General features: G+C 40.7%; 1 protein-coding gene across 5 annotated transcripts in view; it reads left to right on the top strand.

Moving 5' to 3' along the window:
• DGCR2 (DiGeorge syndrome critical region gene 2) overlaps window positions 1-22763 on the top strand; it is a 111079-nt gene that overhangs the window by 83530 nt on the left and 4786 nt on the right. For all 5 annotated transcript variants that reach the window (XM_077160325.1, XM_077160324.1, XM_077160327.1 and 2 more), the window contains one exon: window positions 17683-17886. In XM_077160325.1, the coding sequence (XP_077016440.1) occupies window positions 17683-17886 (204 nt within the window). The remainder of the gene's footprint in view (window positions 1-17682; window positions 17887-22763) is intronic.

The raw sequence follows: 22763 nt of genomic DNA, 5'->3' as shown, positions 1-22763 counted from the left end.
AAGCCAGGAGAGAAAGCTAGCAGATGATGCTGTATTTGCCATGTGCCCTTCCAGCTGAGAGAGGAGCCCTGACCGTGTTCACCATGTGCCTTTCCAGATGAGAGAGAAACCCTGAACTTCATCAGCCTTCTTGAACCAAGGTATCTTTCCCTGGATGCCTTTGATTGGACATTTCTATAGACTTGTTTTAATTGGGACATTTTCTCAGCCTTAGATCTGTAAACTAGCAACTCATTAAATTCCCCCTTTTAAAAAGCCATTCTGTTTCTGGTATATTGCATTCTAGCAGCTAGCAAACTAGAACAGTTAGTTATATAGAAATCCATCTGGTTCTGCATCTTAATCTTTTATCCTGAAACCCTGCTGAACTCACCTATTAGTTCCAGGAGGATTATTTTTCTTTGTTTGTTTTTGTTTTTTTGTAGATTTCTTGGTATTTTCTACATAGACAATCGTGTCATCTGCTTTCCAGTCTGTATGTCTTCTATTTTTTTACCTTGCCTTATTGCAATGATTAGAATTCCTATCAGTATTTGAATAAGAATCAGCAGACTGTACATTCTATGCCTTGTTTCCAGTCTTAGGGGGAAAGTAGTCAACCTTTACCATCAAGTATGCTGTTGGCTGTAGATTTTTGTAGATGTTCTTCATCAAGTTTTGAGGTAATCTCCCTGTTCCTAACTTGCCGAGAGTTTTTCTCCTGAAAGGGTGTTCTAGTTTGCTAGCTGCCAGAATGTAATATACCAGAAATGGAATGGCTTTTTAAAAGGGGAATTTAATAAGTTGCTAGTTTACAGTTGCAAGACTGAGAAAATGTCCCAATTAAAACATGTCTATAGAAATGTCCAATCAAAGGCATCCAGGGAAAGATACCTTGGTTTAAGAAGGCTGATGAAGTTCAAGGTTTCACTCTTAAGTGAGAAGGCACATGGTGAACATGGTCAGGGTTTCTCTCTCATCTGGAAAGGCATGTGCTGAGCATGGCATCATCTGCTAGCTTTCTCTCTTGGCTTTTGGTTTCATGAAGCTCCCTGGAGGCGTTTTCCTTCTTCATCTCCAAAGATTGCTGGCTGGTGGCCTCTCGGCTTCTCGTGGCCATATCATTCTTCTCTGCTCTCTCTGAATCTCCCTCCAAAATGTTTTCTCTTTTATAGGATTCCAGTAAACTAATCAATACCCACCAGAATGGGTGGAGACATATCTCCACCTAATCCAGTTTAACAACCACTCTTGATTGAGTCACATCTCCAGGGAGATGATCGAATTACAGTTTCTAACATACAGTACTGTGGCTTTTCTAGGGTTCATACATTCTTTCAAACTAGCACAAGGGGTGTTGGATTTTGTCAGATTTTTTTGTTTTTGTTTTTTTTATCCTTTGATGTGATGATACAATATTTCTTCTTTGGCTTATTGATCTCATGGAGTACTTGGTTAATTTTCATATTGTGAACCATCATTGTATGCCTGGAAAAATCCGACTCACTCATGATCTATACATTGTTAGATTTGGTTTATTAATATGTTGTTGAGGATTTTTTGCAGTGTCCCATGAGAAATATTGGTGTGTAGTTTTCCTTTGTGTGCAGGCTTTGGTTTTACAGGTAATACAGATCTCATAAAATGAGTTAGGAAGTTCTCTCCTCTCCTCTATTCTGGAAGAGATTGTAGAGAGTTAGTATTAGTTCTTTAAATACTTGGTAGGTACAATTCTCCAGTAAAACCATCTGGGCCTGGAAATTTATTTTGGGGGGAGCTTTTTAATTATGAACTCAATTTCTCTGATGATTATAGGGCGGTTCAGATTATATGTTCTATTACAGCTTGGATGAGTCTGGGTAGTTCGTGATTTTCAAAGAATTGGTCCATTTCTTGTAAGTTGTCAAATTTATGATTGTGAGGTTGTCATCATGTTCCTTTATGAGGTTGTCATCATGTTCCCTTATTTTCCTTTTAATGGGTGCAGATCTGTCGTGAGTATCTCTACTTCATTCATGATTTTGTGATTTATATTTTTCTTTTTGTTTAGATCAGCATTGCTAGTGGTTTGTCAATTTTGTCAATTTTTCCCAAAGAATCAGTTTTTTATTTCATTTATTTTTCTCAGATTTTCTACCTTTTTCAATTTCTTTGATTTCTGCTTTATTAATTTTTTTCTTTAGCATTGCTTTCTTCCTGTAGTATTGGACTTATTTTGCCTTTCTCTTAAATAGTTTCTTAAGGTAGGATCTTAGGTGGTTGATTTGAGACCTTTCTTCATTTTTAGTTTAAACATTTCATGCTATACATTTCCCTCTTGGCACTGCTTTAACTGCATTTGTCATATTCTGCTATGTTGTATATTTATTTTCATTCAGTTCTGTGTATTTTATTTTTGTATAATCTTTGACTTCCTCTTTGACGCATGGATCAGTTAGAAATCTTGTTTTAATTTCTCCATTTAGAGATTTTCCTGTGTCTCTCTCTGTCACTGATTTCTAGTTTGATTCCATTATGGTCAGGGAATACACTCTGCAAGATTTAAGTTCTTTTAAATTTGTCAGGGTAGGTTTTCTGCCCCAGGATGGTCTATCTTGGATAATGTCCCATGGATGATTAAAAGAAATGTATATTCTGCTGTTTTAGGGTGGAGTGATTTGTGTTAGATACTGTTGGTTGATTGTGTTATTCAAATGCTCTGTATCCTTGCTGACTTTCTGTCCAGGAATTCTATCAGTTGCTGAGAGAAGGATGTTGAAGTGCCCCACATGATTTGGAATTGTCTATTTCTCCCTAGTTCTCTGAGTTTTTGTTTCATAAGTTGTCCTTTTGGCATATTCCAGTCACTCCTTAAGCACTTCCTTACTGTTGCACAGGATGTTCCAATTTCACCTGGTAATCTCTGGAATGAGCCACTGATTTCCATCTGGTCACCAACATTGCCTGGGGTGCAGATTGCTCCATAGACTACTCCAGTCAAAGCCCAGCTCCCTTGAAGGAATAACTCCAGGAGTCCGCGTTTGATATTTCTTGAGACCCCAGGAGGGCTCACCCCAGCTCTCTCTTTTTCTGGTTCTCTCCTGCAAACTAGTCAGCTTACAGTTTAGCCTGTATCTTCACTCAATTTACCAGTCTCTTTCCAGCTGCCTGTCCCAACCTCAACTGTTTTTGTGAGGGCTGTTAGGCTTGAATTTCACCATGCTCTATTGCAAGTGAAATCAGTACCTTTGGAAAGAGAGTAGGACTTTTTTTTTTTCTTAAATGGGCCTCTTCTACCCTTAAGAAAAATGTCTGAGCCAAAAATATATAAATATAAAATGAATAAAAAGAAAAAACAAAAAAGAAAAAGAAAAGAAATTTTAAAAAATTAAAAGAAAGAAAAATTAAAGTATCTATGTCAGGTCTCTAGAGCAGAGGTGGGGACAGTGGCAGGCTGCTGAGAGACATGTCTGCTTTTGGAGCTGAGCTTTTGGTTGTGGGAGCAGCCTGTGGTCTACCGGCTTGCTTCTCCCAGTGGGGAGCCCATCTGCCTCCTGAGCTGGGCAGGGGCATTCAGGGCCCGAGTATTCTCAGTGGTGCCATGCCCAGGGTCGAATGTCCGTTCCCCAAGTGGGGCCCTGTGTTCTTGGCTGTGTGATCTGGGGTGGCCGTTCTTTGTCTCTGAACAGCAGGGTGGAGGGAGGGAGCGGTCTTGGCTCCAGGTACCAGCACTCTCGCTTTTCTTAATTGTTTTATATATGGTCTTGATTCATTTGCCAGATTCCTATAGGGCTGTTTCCAGAGGCTTTAAATGGTTGTTTTATTCAATAATTTTCAAGAATTCAGATGCTCATTGGGAAGCAGGTCCTCAGAGCTCTTTATTCCATCATGCCAGAGGTTCAACTCCCTCAGCCATTATCTCTGCAGTTATCACTTGTCCCCTGTTTTCCTTTTCTTCCAGTACTGTTAGTTGCAGGTTAGATCTTCTAACTCTACTCTGCAAGTCCTTTTTAAAAATTAATTATTTAAATTTAATTGCAGTAAGATATTTTAACTATTTTCAGTGGACAGTTCTTTGACATTAGTGCATTGATAATCTGTATAACTTTTATCACTATATACTTCTATTTTCATTATCATAAACTAAACCATGTACTCATTTAGTAATAACTCCCCATTTCTCTCTACATCCAAACCCTGGTAACTCCTGTTTTGTTCTCTGTCTCTATGAATATCCTTATTCTGAGTATTTCATATACAAGAAATCATACAGTATTTGCCCCTTTGGCTTATTTCACTCAAGATAGGCTTCAGGACTCATCCATATTGTAGCAGGAACCAGGATGTCACTTTTAGAGGTGAATCCATCGCACAGATAAACCCCATTTTGTTTATCCGTTAATCTGTTGATGGAACCCATCTGATGCTTCCACTTTTCAGCTACTGTGAATAATGCTGTGATGAATTTCCATGTAAAAATCTCTACTCTAGTCCCTGCTTTCAATCCTTTGGATATATACCTACAAGTGAAATTGTCAAGTCATATAGTAGTTCTGTTTAACTTTCTGAGAAACTGCCAAACTTTTCCACAGTGGCTACACCATTTTACATTACCTCCAACAGTCTATGAGGATTCCTTTCTTTCTGTATCCTCGACAATACTTGTTATTTTTACTTTTTAAAAAAAAACTCTCCTAGTGAATATGAAGTAATATGAAATTGTCATATTAAGTTTTATTTCTCTAATAGCTAATGATGTTGAGCATCTTTTCATATATTATTAGCCATTTGAATATCTTCTTTATAGAAGTTCTTTATATTTTTGAATATTAAACCCTTATCAGATATATAGTCCACATATTTTCTCCCATTCTATTGATTATCTTTATACTTACTGATAATTCCTTTCATGCACAAAAACTTTTCATTTAATGAAGTCCATTTTGTCTATTTTTTTATTTTGTTGCTTGTGCATAAGATAGTTCCTTAGGTTTTCTTGTAATTTTTATAGTTTCAGCTCTTATATTTAGGTTGTTGATCCATTTTGAATTAATGTTTTTACACTTGATCTTAGCCAAAAGGCTGAGAAGCGATGAATTAATGTTTTTATATGGTGAGAGTAGAGGTCCACATCCTTTTGCATGTGGATTTACTGTTCTCTCAGCCCATGTATCAAAGAGACTGACTATTCTTTTCCCATTGAATGAACTTGGTGCCCTTGTTGAAAATCCGATGACCATGGATGTGTGGATTTAACTCTAAACTGAATTCTATTCCTTTGGTCTATACATTCATCCTTAGGCCAGTACCATACTATTTTAATTGTTGTAGCTTTGTAGTAGGTTTTGAAGTCGGAAAGTGTGAGTCCTCCAACTTTGTTCTTGTTCAAGATCATTATGGCTATTCAAGGCCCTTTGCCACATCACATGAATTTGAGGGTCAGCTTTTCCATTTCTGCAAAAAAGCCTACTGGAATTTTGATAAGGGATTGCATTCAATATGTAGGTTGCTTTCAGCAGTATTTAGATCTTAACAATATTAAGTGTTCCATCCACAAACATGGGATGGCTTTCCATTTATTTAGGTCTTTAGTTTTTTCCAGCAGTATTCTGTAATTTTCAGTCTACAAGTCTTTCACATCCTTGGTTAAATTTATTCCTAGGTTTTTATTCTTTTAAGTAGTGTTATAAATAGAATTGTATTTTCTTGATATCCTTTTCAGAGTGTTCATTACTGATGTATATAAAGAACCCAACTGACTTCGGTTTATCTTATATCCTGTAACTTTGCTGAATTCGGTTTTTAGTTCTAGTAACTTTCTTATGGATTCCTATGGACTTTTCTTTATATACGATCATGTCATCTGTGAATAGGGATAATTTGACTACTTACTTTCCCGTTTGGATGGTTTTTATTTCTTTCTCTTGCCTGATTGCGCAGGCTAGAACTTCCGGTAGAATGTTGAATAACAGTGGTGGCAGCAGGCATCCTTGTCTCGTTTCTGATCTTTGTGGGAAGGCCTTCTGTCTTTCATAATTGAGTGTGATGTTTACTGTGGCTTTTTCATAAATGCCCTTTATCATGTTGAGAAAATCCTCTTCTATTCCTAGTTTTCAGAGTATTTTTATCATGAAAGGAAGTTGAATTTTGTCAAATGACTTTTCTGTGCCAATGGTGATGATCATGTGCTTTTTTTCTTTCCTTCATTCTATTAATGTGGTATATTACATTGATTTTCTTATGCTGAACTGTCCTTGCATACCTGGAATAAATCTTACTTGGTCATGGTGTATAATTCATTTAATATATTGTTGAATTCAGTTTGCAGTATTTTGTTGAGAATTTTTGCATCTGTATACATGAGAGGGATATTGTCCTGTAATTTTTTTTTCTTGGCTTGTCTTTTTTTTTTTTTTTTTAATTTTTTTTATTAATTAAAAAAAGAATTAACAAAACAATTAGAAATCATTCCAATCTACATGTACAATCAGCAATTCTTAATAACATCACATAGTTGCATGTTCATCATTTCTTAGTACATTTGCATCGATTTAGAAAAAGAAATAAAAAGACAACAGAGTAAGAATTAAAACAATAATAGAAAGAAAAAAAACCAAAAAAAACAAAAACAAAAAACCTATACCTCACATGCAGCTTCATTCAGTGTTTTAACATAATTGCATTACAATTGGGTAGTATTGTGCTGTCCATTTCTGAGTTTTTATATCCAGTCCCGTTGTACAGTCTGTATCCCTTCAGCTCCAATTATCCCTTCTCTTTTTTTTTTTTTTTTTAATTAACGGAAAAAAAGAAATTAACCCAACATTTAGAGATCATACCATTCTACATATGCAATCATTAATTCTTAACATCATCACATAGATGCATGATCATCATTTCTTAGTACATTTGCATTGGTTTAGAAGAACTAGCAACATAACCGAAAAAGATATAGAATGTTAATATAGAGAAAAAAATAAAAGTAATAATAGTAAAATCAGAACAAAACAAAACAAAACAAAACAAAAACCTATAGCTCAGATGCAGCTTCATTCAGTGTTTTAACATGATTACTTTACAATTAGGTATTATTGTGCTGTCCATTTTTGAGTTTTTGTATCTAGTCCTGTTATACCATCTGTATCCCTTCAACTCCAATTGGCCATTATCTTACCCTGTTTCTACCTCCTGCTGGACTCTGTTATCAAGGACATATTCCAAATTTATTCTCGAATGTCTGTTCACATCAGTGGGACCATACAGTATTTGTCCTTTAGTTTTTGGCTAGACTCACTCAGCATAATGTTCTCTAGGTCCATCCATGTTATTACATGCTTCATAAGTTTATCCTGTCTTAAAGCTGCATAGTATTCCATCGTATGTATATACCACAGTTTGTTTAGCCACTCTTCTGTTGATGGAGATTTCGGCTGTTTCCATCTCTTTGCAATTGTAAATAACGCTGCTATAAACATTGGTGTGCAAATGTCCGTTTGTGTCTTTGCCCTTAAGTCCTTTGAGTAGATACCTAGCAATGGTATTGCTGGGTCGTATGGCAATTCTATATTCAGCTTTTTGAGGAACCGCCAAACTGCCTTCCACAGTGGTTGCACCCTTTGACATTCCCACCAACAGTGGATAAGTGTGCCTCTTTCTCTGCATCCTCTCCAGCACTTGTCATTTTCTGTTTTGTTGATAATGGCCATTCTGGTGGGTGTGAGATGATATCTCATTGTGGTTTTGATTTGCATTTCTCTAATGGCCAGGGACATTGAGCATCTCTTCATGTGCCTTTTGGCCATTTGTATTTCCTCTTCTGATAGGTGTCTGTTCAAGTCTTTTTCCCATTTTGTAATTGAGTTGGCTGTCTTTTTGTTGTTGAGATGAACAATCTCTTTATAAATTCTGGATACTAGACCTTCATCTGATATATCATTTCCAAATATTGTCTCCCATTGTGAAGGCTGTCTTTCTACTTTCTTGATGAAGTTCTTTGATGCACAAAAGTGTTTAATTTTGAGGAGTTCCCATTTATTTATTTCCTTCTTCAGTGCTCTTGCTTTAGGTTTAAGGTCCATAAAACCGCCTCCAGTTGTAAGATCCATAAGATATCTCCCAACATTTTCCTCTAACTGTTTTATGGTCTTAGACCTAATGTTTAGATCTTTGATCCATTTTGAGTTAACTTTTGTATAGGGTGTGAGAGATGGGTCTTCTTTCATTCTTTTGCATATGGATATCCAGTTCTCTAGGCACCATTTATTGAAGAGACTGCTCTGTCCCAGGTGAGTTGGCTTGACTGCCTTATCAAAGATCAAATGTCCATAGATGAGAAGGTCTATATCTGAGCACTCTATTCGATTCCATTGGTCGATATATCTATCTTTATGCCAATACCATGCTGTTTTGACCACTGTGGCTTCATAATATGCCTTAAAGTCAGGCAGTGCAAGACCTCCAGCTTCGTTTTTTTTCCTCAAGATGTTTTTAGCAATTCGGGGCACCCTGCCCTTCCAGATAAATTTGCTTATTGGTTTTTCTATTTCTGAAAAATAAGTTGTTGGGATTTTGATTGGTATTGCATTGAATCTGTAAATCAATTTAGGTAGGATTGACATCTTAACTATATTTAGTCTTCCAATCCATGAACACGGTATGCCCTTCCATCTATTTAGGTCTTCTGTGATTTCTTTTAGCAGTTTTCTGTAGTTTTCTTTATATAGGTTTTTTGTCTCTTTAGTTAAATTTATTCCTAGGTATTTTATTCTTTTAGTTGCAATTGTAAATGGGATTCGTTTCTTGATTTCCCCCTCAGCTTGTTCATTAGTAGTGTATAGAAATGCTACAGATTTTTGAATGTTGATCTTGTAACCTGCTACTTTGCTGTACTCATTTATTAGCTCTAGTAGTTTTGTTGTGGATTTTTCCGGGTTTTCGACGTATAGTATCATATCGTCTGCAAACAGTGATAGTTTTACTTCTTCCTTTCCAATTTTGATGCCTTGTATTTCTTTTTCTTGTCTAATTGCTCTGGCTAGAACCTCCAACACAATGTTGAATAATAGTGGTGATAGTGGACATCCTTGTCTTGTTCCTGATCTTAGGGGGAAAGTTTTCAATTTTTCCCCATTGAGGATGATATTAGCTGTGGGTTTTTCATATATTCCCTCTATCATTTTAAGGAAGTTCCCTTGTATTCCTATCTTTTGAAGTGTTTTCAACAGGAAAGGATGTTGAATCTTGTCGAATGCCTTCTCTGCATCAATTGAGATGATCATGTGATTTTTCTGCTTTGATTTGTTGATATAGTGTATTACATTAATTGATTTTCTTATGTTGAACCATCCTTGCATACCTGGGATGAATCCTACTTGGTCATGATGTATAATTCTTTTAATGTGTTGTTGGATACGATTTGCTAGAATTTTATTGAGAATTTTTGCATCTGTATTCATTAGAGAGATTGGTCTGTAGTTTTCTTTTTTTGTAATATCTTTGCCTGGTTTTGGTATGAGGGTGATGTTGGCTTCATAGAATGAATTAGGTAGCTTTCCCTCCACTTCAATTTTTTTGAAGAGTTTGAGGAGAATTGGTACTAATTCTTTCTGGAACGTTTGGTAGAATTCACATGTGAAGCCATCTTGTCCTGGACTTTTCTTTTTAGGAAGCTTTTGAATGACTAATTCAATTTCTTTGCTTGTGATTGGTTTGTTGAGGTCATCTATGTCTTCTTGAGTCAAAGTTGGTTGTTCATGTCTTTCCAGGAACCCGTCCATTTCCTCTAAATTGTTGTATTTATTAGCGTAAAGTTGTTCATAGTATCCTGTTATTACCTCCTTTATTTCTGTGAGGTCAGTAGTTATGTCTCCTCTTCCATTTCTGATCTTATTTATTTGCATCCTCTCTCTTCTTCTTTTTGTCAATCTTGATAGGGGCCCATCAATCTTATTGATTTTCTCATAGAACCAACTTCTGGTCTTATTGATTTTCTCTACTGTTTTCATATTTTCAATTTCATTTATTTCTGCTCTGATCTTTGTTATTTCTTTCCTTTTGCTTGCTTTGGGATTAGTTTGCTGTTCTTTCTCCAGTTCTTCCAATTGAACAGTTAATTCCTGCATTTTTTCCTTTTCTTCTTTTCTGATATAGGCATTTAGGGCAATAAATTTCCCTCTTAGCACTGCCTTTGCTGCATCCCATAAGTTTTGATATGTTGTGTTTTCATTTTCATTTGCCTCGAGGTATTTACTAATTTCTCTTGCAATTTCTTCTTTGACCCACTCGTTGTTTAAGAGTGTGTTGTTGAGCCTCCAGGTATTTGTGAATTTTCTGGCATTCCGCTTATTATTGATTTCCAACTTCATTCCTTTATGATCCGAAAAAGTGTTGTGTATGATTTCAATCTTTTTAAATTTGTTAAGACTTGCTTTGTGACCCAGCATATGGTCTATCTTTGAGAATGATCCATGAGCACTTGAGAAAAAGGTGTATCCTGCTGTTGTGGGATGTAATGTTAAGTCTAGCTCCTTTATAGTAATATTCAGATTCTCTATTTCTTTATTGATCCTCTGTCTAGATGTTCTGTCCATTGATGAGAGTGGCGAATTGAAGTCTCCAACTATTATGGTATTTGTGTCTATTTCCCTTTTCAGTGTTTGCAGTGTATTCCTCACGTATTTTGGGGCATTCTGGTTCGGTGCATAAATATTTATGATTGTTATGTCTTCTTGTTTAATTGTTCCTTTTATTAGTATATAGTGTCCTTCTTTGTCTCTTTTAACTGTTTTACATTTGAAGTCTAACTTGTTGGATATTAGTATAGCCACTCCTGCTCTTTTCTGGTTGTTATTTGCATGAAATATCTTTTCCCAACCTTTCACTTTCAACCTATGTTTATCTTTGGGTCTAAGATGTGTTTCCTGTAGACAGCATATAGAAGGATCCTGTTTTTTAATCCATTCTACCAATCTATGTCTTTTGATTGGGGAATTCAGTCCATTAACATTTAGTGTTATTACTGTTTGGATAATATTTTCCTCTGCCATTTTACCTTTTGTATTATATATATCATATCTGACTTTCCTTCTTTCTACACTCTTCTCCATATCTCTCTCTTCTGTCTTTTTGTATCTGACTCTAGTGCTCCCTTTAGTATTTCTTGCAGAGCTGGTCTCTTGGTCACAAATTCTCTCAGTGACTTTTTGTCTGAGAATGTTTTAATTTCTCCCTCATTTTTGAAGGACAATTTTGCTGGATATAGGAGTCTTGGTTGGCAGTTTTTCTCTTTTAGTAATTTAAATATATCATCCCACTGTCTTCTAGCCTCCATGGTTTCTGCTGAGAAATCTACACATAGTCTTATTGGGTTTCCCTTGTATGTGATGGATTGTTTTTCTCTTGCTGCTTTCAAGATCCTCTCTTTCTCTTTGACCTCTGACATTCTAACTAGTAAGTGTCTTGGAGAACGCCTATTTGGGTCTAATCTCTTTGGGGTGCGCTGCACTTCTTGGATCTGTAATTTTAGGTCTTTCATAAGAGTTGGGAAATTTTCAGTGAAAATTTCTTCCATTAGTTTTTCTCCTCCTTTTCCCTTCTCTTCTCCTTCTGGGACACCCACAACACATATATTTGTGCGGTTCATATTGTCCTTGAGTTCCCTGATACCCTGTTCAAATTTTTCCATTCTTTTCCTGATAGTTTCTGTTTCTTTTTGGAATTCAGATGTTCCATCCTCCAAATCACTAATTCTATCTTCTGTCTCTTTGAATCTATCATTGTAGGTATCCATTGTTTTTTCTATCTTTTCTACTTTGTCCTTCACTTCCATAAGTTCTGTGATTTGTTTTTTCAGTTTTTCTATTTCTTCTTTATGTTCAGCCCATGTCTTCTTCATGTCCTCCCTCAATTTATCGATTTCGTTTTTGAAGAGGTTTTCCATTTCTGTTCGTATATTCAGCATTAGTTGTCTCAGCTCCTGTATCTCATTTGAACTATTGGTTTGTTCCTTTGACTGGGCCATATTTTCAATTATTTGAGCGTGATCTGTTCTCTTCTGTTGGCGTCTGCACATTTAGACAGGTTTCCCTGGGTATTGGATCCAAAAGTTTGGAAGATTTTTCTGTGAAATCTCTGGGTTCTGTTTTTCTTATCCTGCCCAGTAGGTGGCGCTCGTGGCACACGTTTGTCTGCGGGTCCCACCAGTAAAAGGTGCTGTGGGACCTTAAACTTTGGAAAACTCTCGCCGTCCGGGGGATTCGCTAGCCGAAGCAGCTTGAGCCGGCCTGGGGTCCGAACGCAGTGAGGGTTGCTGGTCGCCTCAGCCCGGGAAAGAGCCCGTCCGAATTTCCTAGTCGGCCCTGGGCAACAAGCGTGGCGGGAGGGCGCCAGCAGCAGCGGCCCGCCCGAGAGAGTGCACGTTCCCCGGGAGTCACGGGTTTGGAAGGGGCCTCCCCCACCCGTCACCATTCTTCGCAGCCTGGGGGTTTCCGATCCAATTCTCTCAGTTGGTCCGGGGGGCTGTGCGTGGTGTGGGCGCCAGCCGCCACGGTTTCAGGGGACCACCTCTCCAGTTCTCCCAGCCGGCCCGGGAAGGGGGAAGGGAGTAACTCCGGCCGCTTGCCACCCCGCCCGGTGAGGCCCGCGCGCCTCGGCAATCTCACCCGAGCTGCTTCTCTCAGCCAGCCAGCCGTTCCAGGATGGGGTATGCTGTCTTTTTTATCTCTGTTGTGGCTTTGGGCGCTTTCTGTATCGTTTCTACTCCCCTAGTAGGTGTCCTGGAGAAGAAACCAAGATCCGCGCGTCTTACTAAGCCGCCATCTTCCAGGAAGTCCTCTTGGCTTGTCTTTATCTGGCTTTGATATTAGGGTAATGCTGACCTCATAGAATGAGTTAGGAAGAGATTCTTCCTCTTCTGTTTTTTTGGAAGAGTTTGAGAGTATTGAAGTTAAGTCGTCTTTAAATGTTTGGTAGAGTTCAGCAGTGAAACCACCTGGTCTTTGGCCTTTCTTTGTTGAGAGAGTTTTGATTACTGATTCAATTACTGATTACTATTGAGATTTTCTATTTCATATTGTATGAATTTACGTAATTTATATGTGTCTGGTAATTTGTCCATTTATATATTGGCATATGATTGTCCCTTGTACCCTCATACAATCATTTTTATTTCTGTAAGCTCAGCAGTAATATCCCCTTTTCATTCTTGATTTTAGTTGTTTATGGCTTCTCTTTTCCTTTGTCAGTCTGACTATAAAGGATTGTCTGTTTTATTGATCTTTTCAAAACAACCAAAGTTTGGTTTTGTTGATTCTATTGTTTTCTGTTTTCTATTTCATTTATCTCTGCTATAATCTTTACATCTTTCTTCCTTCTCCTAACTTTGGATTTCGTTTGTTCTTCTTGTTCTAGTTTTTTAGGTATGAAATTAGGTTATTAATCTGTCTTCTTTTAGTACAGGCATTTAAGAGCTATAAGTTTCTCTCTGAGCACTGCCTTCATTACATCCCATAAGTTTTGGTATGTTGTGTTTTTGTTTTCATTCGTCTCAGGATATTTCCTAATTTCCCTTATGATTTCTTTTTTTGACCCTTTATTCTGTTTAATAGTGTGTTGTTCAATTTCCACATTTTTGTAAATTCTCCCATTTTTGTTTTTTTGGTTTTCTTCTGTTATTGATATCTGGCTTTATCCCATTGTGGCCCCAGAAAATACTTTGTTATGATTTCAGTGTTTTTAAATTTATTAAGATTTTATTTGTGGCCTAACTTGGTCTGTCCTGGGAAATGTTTTCCATGTATACTTGAGAAGAGAATATATTCTGCTGTTGATGGGTAGAGTGTTCTGTAAATATCCATTAGGTCTAATTGATCAGTTGCGTCCTTCAAGTCCTCTGTTTCTTTGTAGAGCTTCTGTTAAGATATTCTGTCAATTGTTGAAAGTGGTGTATTGAGGTTGCCAAGTAATTATTGTAGTACTTTCTGTTTTTCCCTTCCGTTCTGTCAATTTTCACTTCTCATATTATGGGTCACTGTTGCAAGGTGCATATATGTTTATAATTGTTATTATCTTCTATTGGTTTGAAACTTTTATCAATTTTTATCCTTTTTTGTGTCTTGTAATCTCTTTTGACTTAAACTCTGTTTTGTCTGACAATAATATAGCCACTCAGGCCTTCTTTGGATTACTGTTGGCATGGACCTTTTTCCCTCTTCAGCTTTGTGAGTCTCTTGTAAACAGTACAGAATGGATCATATTTTCAAACTGCCAATCTCTTCTCTTTAATAAGGAAGCTTATTTCATTCACCTTTAAGGTAATAACTGAGAAAGATGGATTTTTTTTCCATTTATCTGTTTGTGTTGTGTATATCTTGGACATTTTTTGTTCTTTACTCCTCACTGCCTTTTTTTTTTTTTTTTTTTTAAGTTCCTTTTTGGTAGTGTACTGTTTGGATTCCTTTCTTTCCTTTTCTTTATATTTTTTAGTTATTTTCTTAGTGGTTACTTTTGTAATCACCATGAACATCTTAAACTAATAATAACCTAGTTTGAGTAGTACCTGCCTAGTTTCAGTAGTGTACAAACTCTCTACTCCTATATATTTCTTTCCCTCCCCCTTTATGTTATCATCAAAGATTACATCTTTATTTATTGTGTGCCCATTAACATAGTTTTTTTTTATTTTTTATTTTTATACATTCTTTTTCTGTTTCATCATGTGGGGGGAGCAGTTACAAACTAAAGGTACAATAATTCAGGACTGTATATTTACCTTTACCAGATGTCCTTTATTCCTCTTATGGCTTCAAGCTATTGTTTAGTATTCTTTTATTTCTGCCTGAAGAAATTCCTTTAGCATTTCTTATAGGTCAGGTCTTCTGGTAAGAAACTCTTTCAGCTTTTATCTATCTATAAGTGTCTTAATTTCTCTTTGATTTTTGAAGGATCATTTTGCCGCCACATATAGAATTCTTGGTTCACAGGTTTTTCTTTAAGGATTTTAAATATGTCATCTCACTGTCTTCTGGCTTCCAATTCTGATGAGAAATACAGTGTTAATCTTATTGGGGGTGGCTGATTTGTGACATGTTACTTCTGTCTTGCTGCTTTCAAAATTCTTTGAATTTTGGCAGTTTCACTATAATGTGGCTTTGTGTAGATCTCATAAAGTGTATCTCACTTGGAATGTGTTATGCTTCGTAAATGTATATATTTATGTCTTTCATCAGATTTGGGAACTTTGGGCCATTATTTCTTTAAATACTTTCTCTGGCCCATTCTCTCTCTCTCTCTGTCCTTCTGGGACTCCAATGATTCATAGATGGGAATGTTTGATAGTGTCCCAGTGGTCCCTCAGGCTCTGTTCATTTGTCTTCATTACATTTTCTTTCTGCTTCATGAACTTGCTTGTTCTTTGTATTTCATATAACAGAAACTACAAAGTATTTGTCCTTTGTTGTCTGACTATATTCACCATCATTTTCAAGATTCATCTGTGTTGTAGCATTTGCATTTCCCTAATGGCTAATAATGTTGAGCATCTTATCATGTACTTATTTGTCATTTGTTTATCTTCTTTGGGGAAATGTGGATTCAAGTCCTTGGCCTGTTTTTTTGTTTTTTTAATATTTTTGGATTTGGCAATTGACTATTTTTTTCTTTTAGCACAGTTTTATTCACATTCCATACAGTCTTTGGCTCACTTTTGTTTTAGTTTGTTTGTTTTTTGTCTTTTTGTTGTTGAATTGTAGGAATTCTTACGTATTCTGGAAATTAAACCGTTAGCAGATATTATTTCCAGATATTTTCTCCTGTTTTATACATTGTGTTTTCACTTTGTTGATAATGTCCTTTGCATAAGAAATCTAACTTACCTATTTTGCATTTGTTGTAAAATCTAAAAATCTATTTCCTATAATTAAGGTCCTGAAGCTGTTTCCCTGTTTTTTCCTAGCAATTTATAGTTTAAGCTCTTATATTTAGGGTTTGTTTATGATGTGAGGTAGGTCTCCACTTTCATCCTTTTGCATGTGAATATTAGTTTTCCCAGCACCATTTTTTTAATAGTGCACTATTCTTTATACTTTGGGTGGACTTGGGAACTTTGTCAAAAATGAATTGGCCATATATGTGAGGGTTTATTTCTGAGCTCTCAATTCAGTTCCATTGCTCAATATGTCTATTTCTATGCCAGTGCCACACTGTTTTGATTACTGTTGCTTTGTAATAAATGTAAAATCGGGATGTGTGCGTCCTCCAACTTCATTCTTCTTTTTCAAGGTGGTTTTGGTTATTCACATTCCTTGCACTTCCATAGGAATTTGTGGATTGGCTTTTCCATTTCTGCAAAACTGTTATAATTTCATTTGGGATTACATTGAATCTTTAATTCTCATTGGGTAGCATTGACATTTTAATAATGCTAAATTTTCTAATCTCTGAACACAGAATGTCTTTCCAGTCGTTTAATTCTTTAATTTCTTTCAGTGATATTTTGTAATTACAAGTCCTCTGCATCCTTGGTTAAATTTATTCCTGGATGTTTTATTCTTCTGTTTTCCTTTTATTTTGTGATATTTTCTGTGTTTTTTAAAAACTAATCTCTTGTCGCTTTTTCATAAATTCTTGTTCTTAATGTTTTGTTGCCTTTGTGTGCATGTATTTTGTCTTGTTAATACATAGTGTATATTCTGTATCTGATAGTCATATTATCTGAAGATCTTAGGGGTTTTTCATCCTGCTGTTGTGTCTGCTGATCCCATTCATAGTGGAATTTCATAATTTTGGATTATAAACTCATACGAAGCAGGGTGTGTCCATGAGAATTCTTTGCAGCCTGAGGGTTGGGGGCTTCAACTGCAGGTACCCTTGCGGCCTCTCCAGAGGGTACTTGTTCTGAGTTGCTTGCTATGAGTCCACATGGGCTACATTTGACCCTAATCTTGAGCCCCACACCCATGGTAAGGAACTCTCTGATGAGTCTTTTCCTGACCGTACCTGCCCTCTCCCATTTAGCAATCAGAACAAACTCCCATCTCCAGAGCCTTTGCCGTGCACTGAGCTTGTGCCTTGTCAGGCATGTGTCCCTTTGAACACATGTCACCTCACGCCTCAGCCCTTTGCCCTAACATCTTTCCTGTCTGCCTGCCAGCTTAAGTCTCTGGCTTTCAGCCCCTCCTCTCCTCTGCCAGGGTGATCCCTTTACTCTGGTCACAGGTCAACTCTGCATTGTTTCCCGCATGTCTTGGGTTTGGGGTGTCCCGGGTGCAATGAGCCATCTTATCCAACAGATCCAGCAGTTTCTCTTGTGGTTCATTCATTCGAGACTCATTTCTGATTTTAAAGCCATTAAAATGTACAGCAGCTGCGTCTTAGAGTCAAGACAATCTATAAGTACAACTACCTAGGCAGCTTAGAAACAAGCTCTTCACGTACTTTTCCCCAGGCCCTGGCATTCCTCTCTCTCCTGGCTGTCCTGCCTCCTGGAGTCAGATCACTCTGACCAGGTGTGCCTGGTCACAGGTGAGGGTTTGTGGCAACCCTCCCAACTCCCACTTCACGGACTCCAGCACTGGTATGGCTCAGAAACATGTTGCCACTTCCTCGCCAGTCAGGTTCCCCCAGGCTCAGGTAGTTGGGGCGAGAAACTGCTCCTGAAAGGTCCCGGCTTGGAGACTGCTGATTGAGGCCTGCTGCTAACGCACACGTGTGTGTTCATGCCTCTTGCAGGTCAAACATGTGTTGACATCAAGGACAACGTGGTAGACGAAGGGTTCTACTTCACCCCCAAAGGGGACGACCCATGCCTAAGCTGTACCTGCCATGGTGGGGAGCCAGAGATGTGCGTGGCCGCTCTCTGCGAGCGGCCCCAGGGCTGCCAGCAGTACCGCAAGGACCCTAAAGAATGCTGCAAGTTCATGTGTCTGGACCCAGGTGAGACTGGGGAGGGGGGTAGCACTCAGCCCCCACTGGGCTGGCATCTGATGCCTTTTGCTCCCTCAACAGTTAGGCCTCACATGTGTTCCTGTCATGTGTTGTAGCAGAGAATGGCAGGGTGTGTTGCAGGAGCCATCCTGGGGCTGTGGTCTCTGGCCTCCCCAGTGGGCATGAGTCCACAGCATCCTACTGTCTCTGTCCTCACAAGGCGGCTCTTTCTGACTCTGCTAGAAGGCGCCATTCACAAATGCTGAGAGCGTGAGTGTGGCTGTGTGTTCATATACCAGCCATGCCGACAGCTTCAAACCTGTTCTCCCACTGTCTTTTAAGGCTCATAGTAGGACTTCCAGCCATGCCCACACCTGAACACCTCCCATTGCTGTGCATAGTGAATGTAGAGGGTCATGGCTGTGACCATCACTCACTGTCATCAGATTTACTGTTGGAATCTTTAAGAAAAAGTTTAAATATTTCCCTCATTTTCAAGATAAAGTCCTCGCCGTCAGGTACTGCTTTACAGGTAGACACTGCACGAGTCTCTGCTCTCTGGGTAATACTTTTCCTCCTAACTCCAAAATGGCAGCACTGGGGTCCTTCTCTTCCGGGATCCTTGTGCCTGGTTGCTCTCCATGCTGGCGCCATGGATAGCATTGTATGAATTCAGAATCTCAGGCATGAGAGGTGTAAACCTAATCCCTACGGTCTGAGTTCATTTCTTTCTCGGGAGCCACAGTGAGTTCAGCTTAGGGCAAGAAGGGCTTTGTGGTGACCTCCAGGCTCAACCTTGCAGCCAAGCAGCCCAAGAGGGGTGTGGGGCCATTTCTGTAAAGCATCCCATGCTTGTGGGGGCTCCACAGCAGTGCGAGCCAGCCCAGAGTGTGATTCACCACAACCCCTCCTCACAACCCCTTCTCACCTCACCAGAGGGCTGCGGTGTGGGGGCGTGGAGTGTCGTTGAGAGGCTGAGGCCAGCAGGTGGAGACACCCCAACCACATGCTGTAGGAGGTATGCTGTTACTGCAAGGGACGCAGAGCCCCAGTGTGCAGCGGAACACTCCAGAGGCCATGGAGCTGAGGTTGCTGAGAGCGGCTCTGCAGGCCTTGCCATTTGCAGGGCAGCAGCCTTCTGCAAATACAGGGTCATAGGAAACCCTACCAGGGATCTGGCTAAGTGTCCTATGCCACAGCCATCACTTAGAACTCATTACCTTCTTTGTAAAATTTGTCCTTCACAAGTTGCTTTACAGGAATTCCTGGTTCCATTGCCCAGGAGTCTCTCCCAGTTCTTCCTTGTCACCCTGCCCTGGCTCTGTGATCGTGCCCAGACATGCACAGGGATGGCCTGTCTGGCTCATGTGGTCTTGACGGTTCCCTGAGACCCTCAGGCTGACTAGGGGGCTGAGCCTGGCCCCTGCTCTGTGCTGTGGCCTTGATTCTACAAGCTCCTGATCTCTCAGGGACTTACTCTCCCTCCAAGGAAGGGCACTTTCTTCTGCAAAGTGCCTATACTCTGCCAGCGCAGAGACACTGCCACTGAAAGCGGAGACACTGGAAATGGATGTTAGCCTTCTCTCCTCAGCGAGGCAAGGGTCTGCTCTTGCCACATTCAGCCTTGTCCTAGAGGTAAAGGCCAGTGCGGAAGGCAGAAGTCCAGAGTGGAAGCGGAAAATGAAGCCATCTCTCTCTTTGCAGATGACATGATTGTCCACCTAAAAGATCCCAGAGAATCTACAAAAAAGTTATAAGAACTAGTAAATATGTTTAGCAAGGTCTGCAGATACAAGATCAGTATGCAAAAGTTAATTATATTTAAAATATACCATCTCTGAATAATTGGAAAGTGAAGTTTTAAGAAAAGCACTACTTACAATAACACCAAAAACATGAAATTCTAGGTATAAATCTTACAGAATTAGCATATGATCTATATACTGCAAACTGTAAAACACTGATGAAAGAAAGTAGAGGCTTAAATAAAAGGAAAGCTGTTGTGTTCATGGCTCAGAGCACTCAGCTGTCGTTGAGGAGTCAGCTCTCCCCACAGTATCTGCAGCTTCAGCATAATCCCAGCTAAAATTCCAGCAAAAGTTTTTGTCTACATCTAGAAGCGGATTCTAAAATTTACATGGAAAGGCAAAGGAATTAGAAGAGCCAAAGAAGCTTTTAAAAAGAACAGAGAAGGGGAACTCATAGTCACTGGTTTAAGACCTACAGTCATAGTAATGAAGCAGTGTGCTACTGGTGAAAGAATAGACACACAGATTGGTGGAGCGAGTAGAGGATCTGGAAGTAGACCCTCACTTCTACGACCCGCTGATTTTTACTAAAGATGCAAAAGCAATTCAATGGAGAAAAGTCTTTCCAACAAGTGGTTCCCCGCCACCACTGTTTACAGAAACTGAGTCAGCATGGTTGTGGGCCTCACTGTAAACCTAAAGCAGAGGAAAATGGGAGAAAATCTTTGTGACCTTGGGGTAGGCAGCATTTTTAGATAGAGCACCAAAAGCATAATCTATAAAATAAAAAGTGGTAAATTAGACCATCAAAACTGAAAACTTCTGCTCTTTGAAAGACACTGTTAAGGAAATGAAAAGACAAACTGCTGGCCAAGAAGAAACACTTGGAAAACTCATAGCTAACAAAGGCCTTGTATTCAGAATCTGTAAAGAACTCTTAAAACTCAATAACAAGAAAATGAACAACCCTATTTAAAAAAATGAGCAAAAGATTTAAAGTGATGCTTCCCTGAAGAAGATACATGGACTCAGTCAAGCGCATGAAGAGATGCTCAGTATCATTGGTCATTAGGGGGTACAAATTGAAACGAATGGGCTGCCACTCCGTACCCAGTAAAAAGGCTGAAACAGTAAAGGCAACAGTGCCAAGTGTTGGCAGAGACACGGGGCTCCAGGACCTCTCCCCCTGACTCTTCCCTTTCTCTTGCACTGGCACCTTGGGGCAGTCCTGGGACCGTGGACTCCGAAAATGGATGTGCCTTGTCTGGCTGGTGGAGCTGCAGGTAGCAGAGCCTACTCGGGGTGCAGGAGAGTGCCCTCCAACTCTGCTGGCGGCAGGCTTCCAGCTGCTACCTCGGAGGGTGATTTACAGACTGTTACCACGTAACTACGCTCTGGAAATGGGGGCTCCCTGTCACAGCCGTGCAGTCACTTGGGGAAGGTGTTGCAGAGTGGTTAGGCATCAGATTCAGGGCCGGGCCAGGAGGACTTCAGGGCACCTTCAGTTCCAAAAGCCTCTAGCCCAGCAGGACATGTCCTCTTTGCCTGGGGCCCAGGGGTCGCTGGGAGCTGGAGACAGCCCTTCTGGCCCTGAGTGAGCACCGTGACGTGAACAGCTATATCTGGGGGCCCCAGGCAGTGTCTGAACAGAGGTGGCTTGGCTCTAGGAGACACTTCACCTGCTGCCCTTTTGGAGGCATGAGCAGGACTTTCCTCAGGTCCTTGGGTTTATTTTGAACTAAGAGCTCATCAATGCAAAGGGGCTGCTGCTTTAAGAGCTTTCCGGGATCTCTGAGCTGGCTGCCAGTTAAGACATTTGCTAGCCCCCAGGGCTGATGGCCTGCCACCTACGGGCAGGGACAAAATGTTCCCTAGAGGCTGGAGGACTGTCTGAGGCATCAGGGAAAGTATTGATTGGTGAGAGACGTTTCCTTTTCCCATGTGCACATCTCAAGTGTTGTCAGCTACAAACATGGCTTTAGGAGAATGCATTGGCCTCATGGGGGGAGGGCAGGACTGAGCTTGGGCATGTGTTGGGTGCCCCGGCAGGAGGACCGGAGGCTGACTGCTGGCTGCTCTTGTGAGGACCCAGGTTGGCAGTGCCATGTCCACCTGGCGCTAGGCAGGTGGGACCTGCCAGGCCTCCCCAGCCTAGCTGTGGTGGAGGGCAGGCATGGTCCCTGGGCTCCCTGTACCCCCACGCCCTCCTCCCCCCAGGAGCTGAGCAGGCCGTGCCCCCATCGCAGTCAACCCTGGGCCCATTCCCTGTTGCATCCTACTGTGACTGAACGGGGGTTACGTGAGTGAGCATGTGAAGACGCTGTCACACCACAGGACTCGGCCAATGGCCTCCTCTTTCACCTGGCAAACCCCTGTGTGTGGGGCCGGCAGCACCCACAGCTGTCACCCCCTGGGCAGGGGCAGGTGACCCCTGGGAGAGAGCCCAGTCCAAGAGTTGGGCCAGGTCACAGGCTCTTGGTCCTCTGGGCACAGCACTCAGCCATGTCCTCGCTGGAGGACCCTGTGGGTCTGAGCAGAATGCACCCCCTAGGATGGATGGCCACACGCGCTAGGGGCTGAGTTCCTGTCCACAGCACCTGGGACACAGCAAGGCCTGGAGCGCCCCTCTGCCTTGGGCCTGCTCGTCTCTGACTCTCGCCCCTGGCCACGGAACCGCAGGTGCACCCAGCTCCGCCCCATGCAGCCAACCATGGGGTGCTGGCTCAACCTCACCACCGCCTTAGGCCCCTTGGGCAAGGGTAGGGGGCAGGAGGGGGGCAAGCTGACTGGCAGCATCTTGGGTTCTGGGTGTAAGTATGCTCCTGCGTGTCCCCTGCTGGTTCCCAAGGTTGTGAGGGCCTGGGTGGAGCACAGCCACAAGGGGACGCTTGCTGAGAATGGGGTGTGGGGAGGGGAAGAGTCAGATCACCTCCGAGGAGAAGGGAGAGGGTCCAGCCTGCGAGGCTCCAGGGCCCATACTTCCCAGGCCCTGGAGCCCAGGCATGGCTGAGAAGAGTCCCGGAGGTGGGGGGCAAGTGATGCCTTCCCCCAGGCAGGCGGGCTGTGGGGGCCCACATGGAGCCCCAGAGTCACCAGCACATGCGATCCAGTGCTTTTGGCCATGGGACCAGCCAGGTA

The sequence above is a fragment of the Tamandua tetradactyla genome, chromosome 5, assembly GCF_023851605.1.
Source record: "Tamandua tetradactyla isolate mTamTet1 chromosome 5, mTamTet1.pri, whole genome shotgun sequence".
NCBI lineage: Eukaryota > Metazoa > Chordata > Mammalia > Pilosa > Myrmecophagidae > Tamandua > Tamandua tetradactyla.
Note: the sequence above shows the minus strand (reverse complement) of the source record. Positions and strands in the feature narration are given on the sequence as shown.